The following is a 16,411-nucleotide window of genomic DNA, read 5'->3' on the forward strand; positions in this document are numbered from 1 at the left end:
TTTGTGTGTCGGGGGCCCTGGATCAGGCGCCGCGTGTAATCTGCAGTATTTCACCTTCCCAGCCAGGCTGCAAATGTATTCCAGGGCAGCGTGATGGGGCACCGGGGAGGACAGTCAGCTTGAGTCCTGCCAGGTCAGGAGGGGATATGCGCTGCTAATGTGATGATCTCAGCTCAGGAGGGAGCCTCAGGGGTGGAGCGTGGAGCTCTCTGACTGCTGCGAGCAGGCCTGGGAAAACAGACCGACCCAGGCTGCTCCCCGGAGGCTGCGCTGCGCGCAGATTAGTCCTCCGGAGAGCTGGATTGAAGGAATTAGGGAGGGTCAGAGCAGCCTGCTGTGGAAATGAGCAGAACCTTCTGCACTGTGGCCACGCTGGTGAAGCTGCCCTCCTTAATTGCGGAGAGGTCACCCGCCGCCGGCCAGAGCACGGCTGCGTGCACAGTGGGCCTGCCGGCTCTGTGCTGCATGGCAGGGGCAGGAGCTGTGTGCACACAGCCCCCTGGTCCCGTGAGCCATTGGGAGGACACGAGATGTCTGCGCAGCGTTTTGCTCCCCAGCAGGAGCTCCAGCAGCACGCGGGTCCTGCCGGGAGCCCGGGCTCACGCAGCGTGCAGTGCCTGCAGGGCCTGCGATCGGTGCGGGGGCATGAGCATCCGCCGTGGCCTCCCGAGCTCGGCATCATCGCGCTGCCAGGCAGGGACCCGGGCAGCCCTCGCAAGCAGGGACCCTGAGCAGCACACGCAGTGGACACGCAGGCTGCTGCCTGCGTCTGATACTCAGCAGCTTGCTCAGAGATGGGGAGGGGGGGAATTCAGCGCCTCGTGGGCAAGAAACAAGATGCAAAATATTTGCAGGGAAATATTTGACTTCCCCGTGATGCAGGCATCAGGCTCCATTTGTTCCTGGTTTAGCTACGGTGGCTTCAGCAGGGAGAGAGCAAGCTCTTTGCACCCGTGTGCTGGGATTCGTGCATGCCAGGCCTCCACTTGGCAGCGGAGGGACCCGAGATAGAAATCAGGGCAGCCCATGCGGCAAGTCAGGGCTGCGAGGGGGATGCCGGCCCCCCGGCCCCCAGACTCCCATAGTCGTGACTCTCTGCCTTGGGGAGTCTGGGAGAAATGAGGCCTTTCTGTACAGCCGCGGCAGGCAGGGAGGCAGGTGGCTTCAAGCAGGGGACGGGGTGAACATCCCCTCGCATCAGCAAGGCTTGAAGCCTGCGAGGAGGCTCCTTTGCCAGTCGTGTGCGGTTGCCTTTGTGTATCACAGCCTGGCCATTCCCTCCCAAGCCAGCGTGCACCCACACCACGGCTGCCACTTTCTTTTCCTGTCTCTGCAGCACAGCAGCTGTGCCCTCCTACAACACTCCCCGCCCTGTGCACGCACACGCACGGCTTTCTGCATCCTCGCACTGGCAGCCCCTCTCCCCTCCCCAAATCCCACCCCCACTTGTGCGGGCTCTCGCACCAGGGGGTCTTCCCCCTTTGCATCGATGCATCTGGCTGTTTGGGGAGAACGAGGAGGGAGCCTCACCGCTCGGTAGGTTTTCTTCTGCCCGGCATGCTTGGGCGCTTTGCCTGGCTCCGACGAGTTCTCCACATGCATTGAGTATATGATGTCAAAGAAATCTTCCACCACAGCAACGCGTTTCAGAGAGATGCCCTCGGGCTCCGACAGTCCATCTGCCCCCTACAACAGTGCAGGCAAGTTGAGTTAGTATCAGCGAGGGGTGACAGGGGTGGTGAGCTGGGCCTCGGGCTAGCGTGGCTGGGGAGGGGGCAGTCACAGCGTTCCCAGTGTTCCCACCCCGGGCGTGCAGGCTGAGGGGGATGAATTAAACAGGGCTCCAGGGAGGCTCCTCTCAGAGCCAGGGCAGTGGCGGCTGCTGCTGCTGCTGCTGCGCTTCTCTGGCTGCCAGGGAAACTGGGCCAAGAACAAAAGCAAGGGAAGAGTCCAAAGCGGGATTTTAACCAATTGAGAAATGCGGTTGTCATCATCTGGAGTGATCTCACTAGGCTGGGAATAGGAGGGAGCACCTTGGCCTTGCACTCAGCACCAGCCTCTCCGGGAGGCCAGGGAGTTTGCTAGCCCCCCACCCCTGGACTCAGACCAATTAGCAGAGCAAGGTTCAGCTGTGCTGCCAGGATGGGGTCCCCGAAGGAACAAGGGTGAATCGCCCTCTACCCTGCGCTGACCTTTCCGAAGCACGCTCCCTTACACGCCACCGCTGCCCTGCCCCTCGGTGTGCGAGGGACACGAGGATGTCATTCCGCCACACGGCAGCCGTGACGGACCAGGGGACAGTGCAAAGCGTGGGGAGCACTGCTCCTCTTCTCTGGCTGCCAAGTGTGGTGTCTACGCACACTGGTTAGGTGGGCCAAGAGAAGAGGAGGCATCCTTCAGTACACAGCAGCTGCTCGTGTCATTCCCTGGAGCGGTACCAGAGCCAGGAGTGCTGACAGGAGATGGGGGAGTCATACAAATGTAGAAGATGAGGGTTGGAAGGGACCTCAGAAGTCAACCCCCCGCTCAAACAGGACCATCCCCAAGAAGACCATCCCAGCCAGGGCTTTGTCTATCTGGGTCTTAAAAACCTCCAAGGATGTAGACTGCACCACCTCTCTGGGGAGCCTGTTCCAGTGCATCACCGCCCTCCTAATGGGAAAATTTTCCTAATATCCAACCTCAACTTCCCTTGCTGCAGCTTGAGCCCATTGCTCCTTGTCCTGTCATCTGCCCCCACTGAGACCAGTCCGGCTCCATCCTCTTTGCAGCCCCCAGCAGGGAGGTGGCGGCTGCTATTCAACCCCCCTCAGTCTTCTCTTCTGCAAACTTAATAAGCTCAGTTCCTTCAGCCTCTCTGCATAAGTCCCGTCCCCCAGCCCCCAAATCATTTTTGTTGCCCTCCACTGGACTCTCTCCAACTCGTCCACATCCTTTCTGTAGTTGGGGGGACACAACTGGACACAGGATCCAGATGTGGCCTCCCCGGTGCTGAGTAGAGGGAAGAATCGCTGCCCTCCATCCACTGGCAGCACTCCTACCCTTGCAGCCCAGGATGCCGGTCGCCTTCTTGCACCACGGGCACCAGCAGCATCTGTTTGGGCGTAGAGCTACGGGGGTTATCAGAAGCAGTCAGGTTTCTCAAGAGATGTAGCCTCCTCCTTAAGAAAGCACAACTACTGCATTTCGGGAGAGGCGCACGCGCACACAGGTATGATTAAGGCTGTTTCCAGCAAGCTAAGCACGGGGTTGTGAGCTCAACTTTTCCATGTCATGGTTGCGAACACACGTGCAATCAGGCCCCTTGCAAGTGAGCCCTAGCTCCTCTCTCTCGCGCGCAGGAACCGCACTGCAATGTAACTGTCCCTTTTTAAAACGGATTGAAACCAGGTCCCGTGCCCACAACGCAGGTGATTCGGAAGTAGCCGTTCCAGGGACCGCCGGAAACGGTTTGCTCTTTAGGCCTGGCCTGATAACGACTGGACTCAACATGCTCAGGGGATATCATCTCTTCAAGCAGAGCGCTGCCCATACGCAAGGAGACATCTTGCACAGGCGTCAGCGTATAGGCTGCACATAGACTATATGGCCTACAGCGAGAGGTACCGCTGGTTTAGCACAAGCGTGCCGTGTTTCCTGACTCACTCCCATCCCCTCCAGGCCCTCCACGGAGGTGGCTGGAGCAAGGGGGGTCCATAGAGGGGCGGGGATGACCGTGTTTCGGGTGCCCGATGGAGCATTTTGGAGGAGGATCAGTTTAATTTCTACGGTCCCTTATTCCGGGGGAAAAGCGCGGCCACACCCGAGGGGGGATTGTGTCTGACCCCACGTGCAATCCCCTGACGGCTGACCCTTGCCCGCCTCCGCCCCCGCGGAGCCAGGCCGCCGTGGCCGGCTCCCAGGCTGCCGCGGGGCTAGCCGGGCTCTCAGACTGGGCGTCTCTGGGTACCGCTGCTCGTCTGGCACCAGGCTGCTCTCCAACCCCCACCGCAGCTGTGGTGGAGGAGCTGCGTCCTCGGCCGCTCTCGCCCTCTGGAAGGGCCTGTGGGCAGGGCTCTGCCTCGCGCAGCATCCCTCCTCCTGGCTCCTCTCCCTGCTCCCGTCCTTTGTCCCTCTCTGGGCACATCACCGTGCGGGGCACGCTGTTGCAAAGGCACGAGCTATAAGACGGGCGCTCGGGAGGCTCTGAGCAAGCGTGGGCCTTCGGAGAGGCCGAGCAAAGCCCCCCGGCCCCGGGACCACCACCACACCACCTGCTTACAATGGGAGCCGGGCTCTTGAAAGACCAGGAGATGGAAATCGGGACGATCAGACTCATTCGGCGCGGCGGGGGTCTGCCAGGGGGGTTAGCTGCCTTTCAGGGGGTCTTGATGGGGTGGAGAGGCCGCACGCAGCCTTTCCCTTCGCCCTTCTCTGCGCTCGGCAGCCCCCAGGGCACCGGGGCCGCAGGCGGCTTGGGCAGAGGCCGTTCTGCAGGAGCGAAACAAGCCCCCGCCGGGCACCAGGGCAAGAGGCGAAACTCCAGAAAATGGCTGGCGTGCACCCCGTGCCCGGCCCTCGCAGCCAGGTCTCCTTTGCCCTTTGTCCGCCTCCGCCCTGCGCCGCCCGGGGGCCGAGCCCTCCCTCCCCCGCTCCCTTCTCTTGCCCCCTGAGCCTCGAGGCCCTGTCTCCCCCCTCGCCGCCTTTCCACCCTTGCAGGCCGGGCTTTTCCCGCCGCCCCGGAGAGGGCAGGGGAGGGCGCCGCCGTGCCCGCCAGCGAGCAAGCGGGGTCTCGGGGAGGTCTGCGGGGCAGCTGAGCCCAGCGCCGTGCCCGCCGCCAGCCGCAGCGGCCCGCTGCCAGGCCTGGGGACTGGCCCGCCCGCTCAGGCCTTTGCTGGCCCGGCGCTAATGACTGTTGACAGGCCGCAGAGGCTGCCCGGGCGACATCTGCTCTGCCGGCTGCGTGCGGCGGGGTCCGGCCAAGGGAGGAGCACCCCCCGCGGGCGGCCCCCCCGCCGCCCTCCCCAGGCCCGAGTTTAAAAGCCCTGTTAGAGCCACGAGCGCCTCTTCGTCAGGCAGGTAATGAGGGTAACCATGGTAACCCAGCAGAGGAAGTGTATTCTGCAGGAGACGTTAATCCGCGCTCCCTCGAGCTGGGACAGCCTGACTTTTCATTCTCACACAGTAATTAGATACCAGCTGTCAGTGCAGGGGGAACGGCTCGGGCAGCCCGGGCGGGCGGGAGGCGCGGGGAGCGGGGTGGCACAGCCACCAGCACCCTGGGCCCGGGACCCCGCCGGGGAGGGGGCCGGGGGCCTTCGCCCGGCTCCGAATCCCCCCGTGCCCTGCACACCTGCCGCAACCGCACGCCTGCCATCTCCCCGGCCTCTACTCCCCGCCCCAGCCGGGCTGCTCCCGAGGAAAGCGGCTTGCCCCGTGCCCTGCTCCGCCCGCGGCGCCGCGAAGCGGAGTCCTCCCGCCTTCTCGCTGCCCGGCCTGTTCCCCGACTCTTCCAGCCCGTGCTAGCCAGGCCCGCCGCGGGCCGCGTTTCCCCCGTCAAACCCATCTTTCTGCTCTGCAGACCGCATCCTGCCCGGGTCCCGCGCCCTGCTGCAATGCGACGCCCTCCTCCCCCACCCCGGCTCGGATCTGCAAGCTCGCAGACCTAGGCGGGAGCCGTACGGACCGCGCGTGGGCTGCGGCGGAGGCCGCGGGGCGCTTGCAACGGGGCTCTCCGTGGCCTAAAGCTGAGCGAGGTGGGCTGCAAAGCAAAGCTTGCTTTCCTCCCTGGGACCCACCTCGTGCTGGCGGTCGCCATCCGATCCCCCGCGCGCTGCCCCACCGGCGACCTGTGCGAGCGACCGCCCCGTCCCGGAGTGACGGGACGCCCCTTCCCCGTGCCGAGCGCGCCCCGGCTCCGAGCATCCTCTGGAGAGGCCGAAGCCCCGTCTGCGAGCGAGTCCGGCCCCCGGCCCCCAGGCCCCGGCCCTGTCAACGTGACCTGCCCAGGATGGGCCTAGGGCAGGCGGGTCGGGACCGGCAGAGCGGGAGGAAACCTGCAGGCCCGCTCGAGGGGAAGGGAGCCCTTGCCCACTTCTGTTTCTCCACGAAAAGGAGCAATGCTGGGGGAAAGGAGCGTGCTGGCTCTAGGAGGCACGAGGCTCGTCGGGGCTGGGAGGGCCCGGCCACTTCCTCCCGCGCTGTGTCTGACTACAGATAGCTACTGCGCTCCCCTGGCCCCCCACCTCGGGGTGCTACCAGCTGAATTCAGCTTCCTGTCAATAAAAAGCCACTTCCTGCCCGTGAAGCCGAGCCTGATAATGGCAGGGCTCGCACGCGGTCCGAGAGCGGACCCTGCGCCGGCCTCGGCCCGGCCCCGAGGGGCTCCTCCTGCCCTTGCCCGGCCCCCGCACCGCGCCCGGCAGGATCCTGTGTCCCGGCCTCCTGCCCCCGGGACGTGTGTCCGTCTAACCCCGAGCGCCTGCCGTCTCGTGGCCCTCGCAGACCCCCGACCCGCTGCCTCTCTGCTACCCTCCCTCCTCTAACTTTCCATGCAGGGAAAGCCCCACGGCACTGATCCATCAGTGCTGTTTCCATTCTCTTTACTCCGGGGTTTTCCTCCTTCCTCGCTGGGACACGCGCCCGCTTGCTTTCTCTCTCTACCCGGCAATACTTTCTTGCTCCGAATTGTAAACCCTTCACGGCTCAACCTGCTGCATGCCCAGGGGCGCCCTCGAACGCCTGCTGTGGAGCTGTGAGGCTTCAGCTAGACTCCCCCCAAAATGGTGCTCCTCTCCTCCCTCTTGTTTAGTTGTTTTGGGGGGTGTAATTTCCTGTAAAGAGTATTTTCATATCTTTTTAAAAAGAAAACCCTTGCTCCTTATAGAAAAACTGCCTGTCACAATAACAGCAACCAGGTATGCTCTTGAGAAACCTCTTCCAGCCTGGCTGGTACCGGGGCTGCAACACAGGGTTCATTTTGACAGGTCAGGACTGCAGAATTTACCCTGCAAAAAGCAGCTTTCATCCCACCCCTAAATACCACCGGGGTGAACAGCACCGTACCTAGGCTCGTGGTGGCCCCGGGAGAACTGCTAGTGTTGAGCCCCCCTTTGCCAGAGATAATGATAATAATTTTATTTAAAATAATTACTTTTTTTCACTATTTTCGGGTCCCCTTTCTGTCCGGGGCAGCCACCCAGTTGAGGAACTTTGGGTCAAGAAACTACCGTGCATCTACAGGAAAGCCAGGCCCTATATTTGGTGCCTTTGGGGCTTTAGGAAGTTCACTCCCAGGCACGGGCGAAGTGGGCGGCTGAAAGAAGAGGCACGACCCCCGGGCTCTGGCTTGCCCCTCTCACCCACAGAGCCACGGACACAGCACGAGCTTTGGGAAAAGGAATGAATATTGAGGCAAGAGTGAGATGAATGTGGCATTAGGCTTCATGACAATACATCAGAAGAAATGAAAACCTTTCCTTTGTAAACCGCGCTCTTTCCCTTGGTTTCCCTGATAATATGTTTTTAGGGAGGATTTTGAACACCTGAGCTGGTTGGGAGGCAGAAAACCATTGCTACCACTTTTAGCCATTCTCTCCCCATCCACCTTCAATAAGCACTTAAGTATCACCTTGAGTTTTCAAGCCACCGAGCAGGTTATCGAGAGCCCAATGAGGCCCTTACAGCTAGGGCTCCATGGGCTGCAGAGGGAACGGGGTTTAGGGCTGCTAGCAGGCCAGCCTTGACTCCAGCCCTGCGAAGCAGGCAGAGAAACACAGAGGTGCCCCTAAACCACCCAGCGATCCCGTGAGAGCACCGCGGGAGTCGCTCTCGGCGCACTGGACTGCGTTGCTTCTCTAACCTGAACGTCTGTTGTACTTTTTGCCCCATAAATACTTGCTCAGCGGAGGCTGGGGGTGCAATTTCTCCATGGCAGAGAGCAGCAGGGACATTTCCCTTCACTAGCAATATGGGAGCTCAGCTCTCACGGGAAGCCGGCTGCTTCAACCTTGTGGCAGGGGAGCTGGGGCTAGAAGAGGAGCTCAAGCCTGGGCTTTGACCTTGACCTTGACCTATTTTCTCTCCACACCTCTGGAGAACAGGCTAGCAGCCAGGCTTGCTGGCATGGAGGGAACAGGAAATGAAAGGCAAGTCCTGCTCTCCGGCCTGCAGAGAGATTTAGGGAAGGTAGTGGCTGTTTGGGAAGTTTCTTGGTCGTGGCTGGAAAGGAGGTGGTGCACAGGGCAGGGAGAAGGAAATAGGGGCTGGAGGCTGCTACGCAGGGTCGCTTCTTCGCAAAGCTCCGCTTCAGCTCAGTTCCGCTGCCTGGAAGGGCTGGTTCACCTGGGTTCCTGCTTTGCCCCAGGCTTTTGGGGCAGGTGAAAGGCAGCGTCATTGCACTGTGCGATGCACAGAGGCTGCATGCAAGCTGGTGAAAGGAAACTGAGGCAGCAGCGGCTCCTGACAGCGCTGGGGTAAGTGTCTCGTGCTCTCAGCCCTGTGTGCAACGGCATCGGCGTTGGCTGGTGGCAAGACGGGAGCGGGGCACCGGATGAGGGTGCAGACTAAGTCAGAGGCGCTGACATATTCATCACTCCGGGCTTCGGGACATCCTTAGCTGCTGGGAAGGGGCTTGACACCCGGTCCTCGGTGAGAGGAGCTGATGTGGCCCAGCGAGGAGAGACCTGGACTGGGAGGTCTGCCACTGCACGATGCTGCCGACCTCCTTTGCAATGTCCTTTAACACTTCCAGATGAAAAGGGCTATGTCACAGCTAATTATTACAGTGTGCGGTGGCATTTGTTGGCCACTTGTTTCAGGACTGTGACCATTTCAACCCTACTAGGGTTTGGCATCTGAAATGTGAGTTGTCAGCAGGGATGGATGGCTTGTTTTACTGGATTTTTTTTTTTGGCTAAAAAAAAAATAGATCTGCTGTGGTGGGTGGGGTATCTTAGTTCTGCAGTTGCCTTCTTTAAAATGTCGTTTGAGTCTTGCTTCAGACTCTCCTTTTGGCATGGGACAGATACAACGAACGGAAAGAACTGTTTGCAATCCCATTGACTTTAAATTCTTGATAATCCAGAAGGGAGCCTAAAAAACTGCCAAACGATTTCCTTTCTACCATACAGCTGTAGCAGGGAGCCCTTTTAGAAATGCCTCCTCTTCAAAGTGCGCTACCTAACAGCCACAAAGTATTTGGCTATTTCAGTAATGATTGCTACCAGGTGAGGAACCTCATCTAAGCTGGGGGGAAGTGAAAGCAACTTGAACTTGAGCTTATAAAAAGGGTTCCTTGAATATCATCCAGGCAGGACCTGGGCAGATGCACAGTTTCGCATCTCTTGTGATGTCAAAATGAAACTGCTAGGAGAATGTAATGTTGCAATGGTAGCTCGGCTCGGCTCAAGGACAGTGGTAAGCAAAATTAGGTAAAAATTAATTATAAATGATGCCTGTGGCCAAACAAGGTTAGGAAACAGGCCTCAGATGGCACGGCAATCTCAGCTCTGCCCACTGTTCCCAGGCAACTCAGACTATGTGAGTGCCATTATTGGAGGTTCCCCTAGGAGTGGCCGGATGTGCCTGTAGGAAAAGGCTGAGGTCTCTGACATCCATTAAACAGCACTTGGGAACCTTAGCCAGCACCTATTAATGCTAGGACTAAACCTTTTCACTAGGCAGAGATATACCAGGGCCTACTTGCATCCGGCCTGGGTCTTGGCTTGCTGACCACGTACCTCCCCACTGCTTGGTTCTGCGATGCTGGGTGAGCTCTGGGCCCCCAGACACCTACATATATACATAAAATGTTTCTCTTCCACAAAGGACATGCTGGGTTAATGCGTGGCATCCCTTTCTTCTTCTCTTCCACTTAATCAGGCAATGCTAGGCCATACACACTAATGCCACCCCCCCCACACACACACCTCCAGACAAAACAATTAATGCCGCACTTGCATTCAATAAGCTAAATGCCCGCTCCCACCGTCATTGCTAAATTAATTAATGTGGGTCCCAAATCAGGTCCTCTGGTGGGGTGGGACCGAAGTCTGCTGGAAGTTGGGGCAGAGAGCGATGGGCAGTGGAGCTGCTAACTCATTCCCATCATTGCCTCGTTGCGCTTGGCTCATGTTTGGCAGGTTCTTTCCACGCCTGTAAGATGGGCTTAATGGTGGGTTCTTCTGTTGGCTTGGGTTGGGTTGGCCTAATTTTTTCTGTAGTAAGAGCTTAGGTTTCGCACAAGTCGACAGCACTATCCTCTGGAAAAGCTCCCTAGGCAGGCTGGGCAAGCGGAGTCTAGAACGAGCGAGTTGGAAAAATGCAGAACGGTAGCTTGCTACCCTGCCCGAGTGCTCTGGTGGGGTAATCCATCTGCAAATGCCCCTTTCCTAGCTCTGAAACGCTCCCGTGATGTGACGCCACATTTGGTGTGATGACTAAGCCACCACAAGGTAGGCACATGGCAGCCTGGCATCTGACTTTCCTTTACTTCCTGTGGGTTTGCGTGCTGGGACAACAGTATTGAGAGCAAGAGGTAGAAGGTGAAGGAGGAGACCAACCATTACGATCCCCTGCCCTCCCCCTGGGCAATAAGTGGCAGCTGACAGGTTCTAGTTTGGACAGACAGAAGCTTTGCAGGAAGAGGGAAGACTCCAGAGGGGCTGGTTAATTAGGAAGATGAAGCAAAAGATTAACAAAAACGTTGGAGGACCAGACCGGGGTTTTGGCTGCACGAGGCGCTCCGGTGAGAGGCATCGCTTTTTGTGGGGGTGGGGAACAGGAGGCCGAAATAGCAGAAGAGAGTCTTGAGTCAGAAAATAACCGAAGCAAACGTCTCTGCGAAGCAAGGGCGGCAGAGGGGGATTCCCAGGAAAGAGCAGTGAAGTTCAGGGAAGGACCTTGTGACGTCGCCTTTTTTCTAGAAATATACAGGCTGCGTCCCGCCCCCGGTAAGACCAAAAAGGCATCAGTAATGCAGAACGGCCTCTCTCCAGGTAGCTGGCGTCCTGCCTCCCCTGCCAGCCAATGGGCTAGCTGTTTACCTTGAAGAGACAGAGCAGGAGGGAAGCAATTAAACCGCAGCTTTGATTAGGACGCACAGACAGCTGCTTGCGTTAGAAATGCCGGAGCGTCTTGAGCTGTGCTGGCGGTGGCAGAAGCAGGCGTGTTTCTCCACCCCCTGCTCCGTGCTTCCTGGTACAGCAGAAACATGACTGATGCTCTATGTCCCACACAAGCTCAGAGGTAGGAACCAGTTGCTAAGAGACGGGACTGTACTTTCCAGCCCACATCCAGACCTTTGTCACCAGCTCAAGGGCTTTTGCTGGATCAAAACGCACTGTGCAGGTGAGAAAAAGCAGGCAGCCTCCCCCCGCCCCGAGCGGGAGCCCACGGAAAGTCACGCAGTTCCAGTTCAGGGACCAGCTCCGCGGGCATCCGCGCTGGCGACAGGAATAAAGGCCCTGAAGGCATTTCTCTGGGAAGGGGGAGGCGGGCGCGCGCACAGCCATGCAGCAAAGCTACCCGCGAGCGTCACAACGGGAGTGCCCGGCTGCTGGCAGCTGGGCACCGAAGCGGACGGTCCTCATAGCACCCAAACCTCTAGACAAGACGCGGCCTGGATGACACGCCTGGGAACAGGAACCAGGGGATGCGCAGCTTTCTGGGGCCGAGCTGCTCAGCCAAATCATCCCAGGCTGTTAGTCCCCGGCAGAGCATTGCTCGGTCGCTTTTTCTGATGCCTTGGTAAGGCAGATTGGGTGGGTCTCAGACCAAGCCTTAATGGGCAGGATGCCACACCAGCAGTCTCACCAGACAATGCAGGGACCAAATGGGCACCCTCTTCTGCTTAGCAACCATCCTTCCTGGCGAGGGGCAAGAGGGAGGGTAGCTGCCTCTGCTACGCAGAGAGCTCCTTGTCCTTTTGCGCTCTCCAGCTGACACGAAGAGGCGCAGGCAGAAAATATTCCCATTACATTTCTGCATCCTCACTTGCTGAAAAGCCTATGCCATGCTGAGAAAACACGGGCAATCTCTTTTGAACCCAGAGCAGCCAATTGACGTGCCCAGGCTACGCAACAAGGAGAATGCAACTCTGAATCTCTGACACTTGTGTCTGCTCCCCCCCGCCATGCAAAATCTACAGCTAGTTATTTTTAAATAAATTGCTCCTATGTGGTTGGCAACCTCCATAAGAGTGGAAGTCAGCAGTGTTCCCATAAAGACGATGGTGCTGGCCAACAGGTATCTCCCATCGCTACAATCAGCTAATTAGGCAGGACACTGGAACTCGGTGGTGGCTTTGGCCCATCTCAAGGCCATTCTCCAGGGAAGGGGACAGCTAATGTGAGAGCCCGGGAACGTAATTGCTAATTTGCGCTGGAGAAAGGACCCAAAGACAAAGAGAAACAAACACACATTCCCACATCAAAGCAACGCCGACAAGGTTTCATGAAGCTAGAAAGTCACCGCAGCTGGACCAAGGAACCTCCATTCATATCCCATCATACAGCTCTGTGGCTCGCCAGGCATTTGTGTCTCCGCAAGGCAAATTATGCACTGCTCATGTCTGCTCTAATTTGAGACCAAAACCAAAACCCAACAAAATTATATTAGCAAGAGACTTGGGAGCCCTGGGAAACCTCCTCCGTGAAACAAGTTTAGTGGTCCCTGCTGGGCTTTGCTACCAACCTTTAGCAGCGACTGAACCACCTTTTTGCCTAAATTATGCTCACAATTTTGGCTCTCTTTCTGAATTTGTGGCTTGAACACACTCCATCTCCCTCTCCCTTTGCGAATGCCAGAAATAATTTTCACAACTTATGCAATGGCGTTATTGACTGGCGCTGCCTTAGTATTACAACAAACCTTTGCAGAAGCCGTGAGTGTGTCATTGCGGGGGGGAGGGGGTGTTACTTTAAATCCAGGCCAGTCCTGAGCCCCAAATCTGAAAGCAGTATATGTATTTTTTGGTTATGTTCAGATGATAGAATGAAATGGCTTGAGTGGGGAAAAGAAAAGACCCTCTTTGTCTTGGATGCTGTTCCTTATTATGGCCTGCGAGACGCCCTATGGTCTGTGGGATTGTGCAGGGTGTGCAGTTTCGGAGAGGGTCATTAGTTTCTTTAAAACGTGCTCAGGCAGCTGCAGCTGCAGGAACCGGACTGCACAGAAAACTAATGACGGGTTACGGATCCTTTCCCCTCTAAGTTAAAATTCAGCCCCAACTGATGCTAATAACCAAAAACTGTTACTGCCTTTGTGGCTGTGTCGGGGTCCCTGTCGGCTAGGAGTGGGACCAAGTGAGCGTCACAGAACCGCCCGGGTGGGACTAAGGGGCAGTCTTGACACGGAGGCCAGAGACTGAATTGGTCGTGGAAATGGATCTCCTCTAGATGGGATTGTGATGGGTCAGGTGGAGATCCACTCTTTGGAAGTGGCCACCCACGCTGTACCTGTCCTGCAGGTCGGGGACGTCACCTTCCAAGGCACGTGCGAGAAGCCAGAAGTGTTGGTCCAACCTGAACACCTACTACAAGCCACTCCGGCTGCCCAGGGAACTTTAACCAGGAGCACGGAGCACCTTACCAAGACTTGGCACTTCACTAGCGTGACTCTTAGCCCTGAAAGCTCCCCAAGGTAAACAATGCAATGGGTCCTGTGCAGACACAGAGAGCTGAATCTGGAAAGCGGCACAGGCCAGCAGACTGGGATCCCATGCGTTTGGTGTACGGGCCTGCGCACCTAGGCAGCATTGCCCCAGTGTGTTGGGTACACCTCTACATGTCAAACCGCCTGTCGATGCAACTCTTTGGGAAGGCAGACTCACAGCACGTCTTCAGGCCCAGGCCCTGCATGGAGGGTGACGCCCCTGAGTGTCATCAGCAGAAAGGTTTTGTGTGAAAGAAATAATTGACCATTTCTCAGCTAATGCCTTGGGACCCCTGAGTCTCCCTGGGAAGCAGAGACAAGCTGAGCTGTTAGCCAGGAGGGTGAACACCTTTGCAGATGAACGTTCTCCAAGGCTGCGGCCACTTGGGTCTTTGGGCACCAAATTATGTTATTCGCAATACTCATGACCAAAACTATGGCCTTTGCTATCCAGTGGACCAGCCTTCTTTGTGCAAATCTAGCTCCCTAGGTCAGTCCCGCCACCCTGGCACAATTCTGTCCAGACCCTGACCCTGACCCTGACCCTAGGTCTTGGTTTTCCTGCATCTCGGCATCACTCGGCTTGCTGTCTCCAGAGGCTATGCAGTATTTGGGCACGCATTATGATTGTAAGATTTTACATGGGGTCTACAGGGCCCTTTCTGCTGTCAGTGAAAGGCCACCAGCAATTCCCCTCTTGGTCTCTCCCCTCTCTTTGTTGTGCTTCGCTCAGGGGATCTCGCCGTGCACCTTTCTGACCTGATTTCAGGGAGCCAGTCGAACGGGGCTGTGCTTGTGTGTCAGTGAGACCCTGGCATCCCAAACGTAATCGCCCTTCTTATGACTGTCTGGGACGAGCCCTGGAACCTCACATCAAGGTTTTTTTGGGGGAAGAGGAGATTGGGGAGAGCAAAAAGCAAATGCAGGCAGTGCCGTGCAGCCCTCGCACAGCGCCCAAAGGGTCAGTCTGATGTGAGGCTTTCCCCGGTCTCATCTTGCAGTCTGATTTGACTCACTCTTGTAGCCTGCATCACAGCCTGCCAGAATGAATATATCCTGCCGGGCTGGCCGGTCTTCCCTAGTTGTGACAAGCTCACACCACGCAGGGTGAAGTACAGCATTGATTTAGAGAGTGTGCATAACCGCTCCTGCAGCTCACATCCAGACCAAAGGCTAGGTCTAACCTTTCCCTTAGCAGCACCTGGTGCGACCGGGAAATAAATCCGCATCTCCAGTTGTCATTAGCAATGTCATCTCCTGCCCCGCGCGGTATCTCCATCTTGTTGCGTCTTGGGAGGGAAGCGCTGCCCAAATGATGCTCGATACCCAGGACAGGGGAAGCGCGAGACTGTAATGGAAGCTGCCCCGCCACAACCAAATTTTCCTGTGGTGCTGAAGTCAAGTCAGGGGGGCAGGCAGCCAAATGGAGACGAGACGCTGGGGTTCAAGCACGGTTACGCGGGTGGGTCCTACCATCCCAGTAACGTGTGGGCTCGCTCTAAGTCAGAACAGTTGCACGCTTGGAGGGCACACCTAGGCCTTGCACAGTACCCGCTGTCCGTGCTGCCCTGGCACACAGAGGTCCCATTGTGTTCAGCATGCTCCGCACAGATTTTTTTTTTTTAAAAAAAGCCCCCTGACCTGAAGAATTTATGATCTATCCCAAATGCGAACAGGCCTGTTAAGCCCGTCAGCAAGGTACCCGATCTCCTGTGCCGGCCAGAACCTCGTTTGTGCAGTTTTTGCCATGAGCGCTACGTGTCCTGCGTCTTCAGGACGCTGGTCTGGGATCGGGAAAGCCGAGCAGACCCTACGCCAGACACCGCTCCGCGCGGCTGTCTCATCCTTCCCGGAGGCCACCATCTGCCATGACCATCACCTAAGGCAGATGCCCCCTTCGCACCGCGCAGCCCCTGGCTTTCCAGCCACCCCAATCTGATTAGGCCGGTTCTAATCAGAGGCCAGGAGGAGGGCAAGGGAAAGTGGCTCTCAACGGGGAGGGGGAAAGGATGGTTAGGTTTTAGCCGCACTTGCTCAGAAAACGCTTCTGCCCAGTAGGAATAAGTGAGGCCGAAAGCAATGCCGATAGTAGCGGTGCCGGCTCTGATCTGAAAAGGAGGGGCCCCAATGCGAGGAGGTACGGTCTCGCCCTCCGCGCAATCTCCAGGGCCTCTGCTCCGTCGTGCGTCCTATTTCCTGTGGCAACCTGCAGATGCAGTGCAGCAGCAGGCAGATCCCCTCCTCCACTCGCCCCGCTGCCTTTGGGCTAGCGCTAGTCCTCGCCCGGGTCCCGAGCCTCAGGACGGTCCCGCGCACGCCGCGCCTCCGACGGGTCCGCTCGGAGCAGGGAGACGGGACGGGACGGGACGCGCGGTGTCGGATCGCTGAGCTTCACAGCGGGCAGAAAGCAACTGAAACGCCAATCCAGAAGTGTTGGGGAAAAGCAGGGGAATGGAGAGAAACCAGAACGTGCACTTGATGGTTGAGCAGAAAGCTGCTCTCCGCCCCGCGACCTATCTGCCTGCGTGTCCGCGGGGCGGGGCGAAGGAAGTGCGCCCACCTAGACAGAACCAGAGCACCGAAGCCCTGAGCTGCCACCTTTTCGAAGGCCAGCCTCCTCAGGTTATTTTTAAATATCCAGAGATACTCCAAACGAAACAATGCCAACCCCCCCCCCCCCAAAAAAAAAAAAAAAAATAAATAAAATAAATAAGCAACCCCATCAGCCCAAAACCGTTGGCTGGATTTACAACCTAATAGTTCCTCTTAAGCAACCGAG

The 16,411-nt window shown here is 57.6% G+C and overlaps 1 protein-coding gene across 1 annotated transcript in view; it reads right to left on the reverse strand.

Moving 5' to 3' along the window:
- Nucleotides 1–1,698, reverse strand: part of NOL4L (nucleolar protein 4 like) — a 47,691-nt gene extending 45,993 nt beyond the window's left edge. Inside the window, exon 1 of the mRNA XM_019539488.1 lies at nt 1,531–1,698. Coding sequence (XP_019395033.1) covers nt 1,531–1,602 — 72 coding nt within the window. The 5' untranslated portion in view covers nt 1,603–1,698. The remainder of the gene's footprint in view (nt 1–1,530) is intronic.
- Between the last annotated feature and the right edge of the window lie 14,713 nt (nt 1,699–16,411).

Source organism: Crocodylus porosus, unplaced genomic scaffold (genome assembly GCF_001723895.1).
Source record: "Crocodylus porosus isolate Cpor-Errol unplaced genomic scaffold, CroPor_comp1, whole genome shotgun sequence".
Classification (NCBI taxonomy): Eukaryota; Metazoa; Chordata; order Crocodylia; family Crocodylidae; genus Crocodylus; species Crocodylus porosus.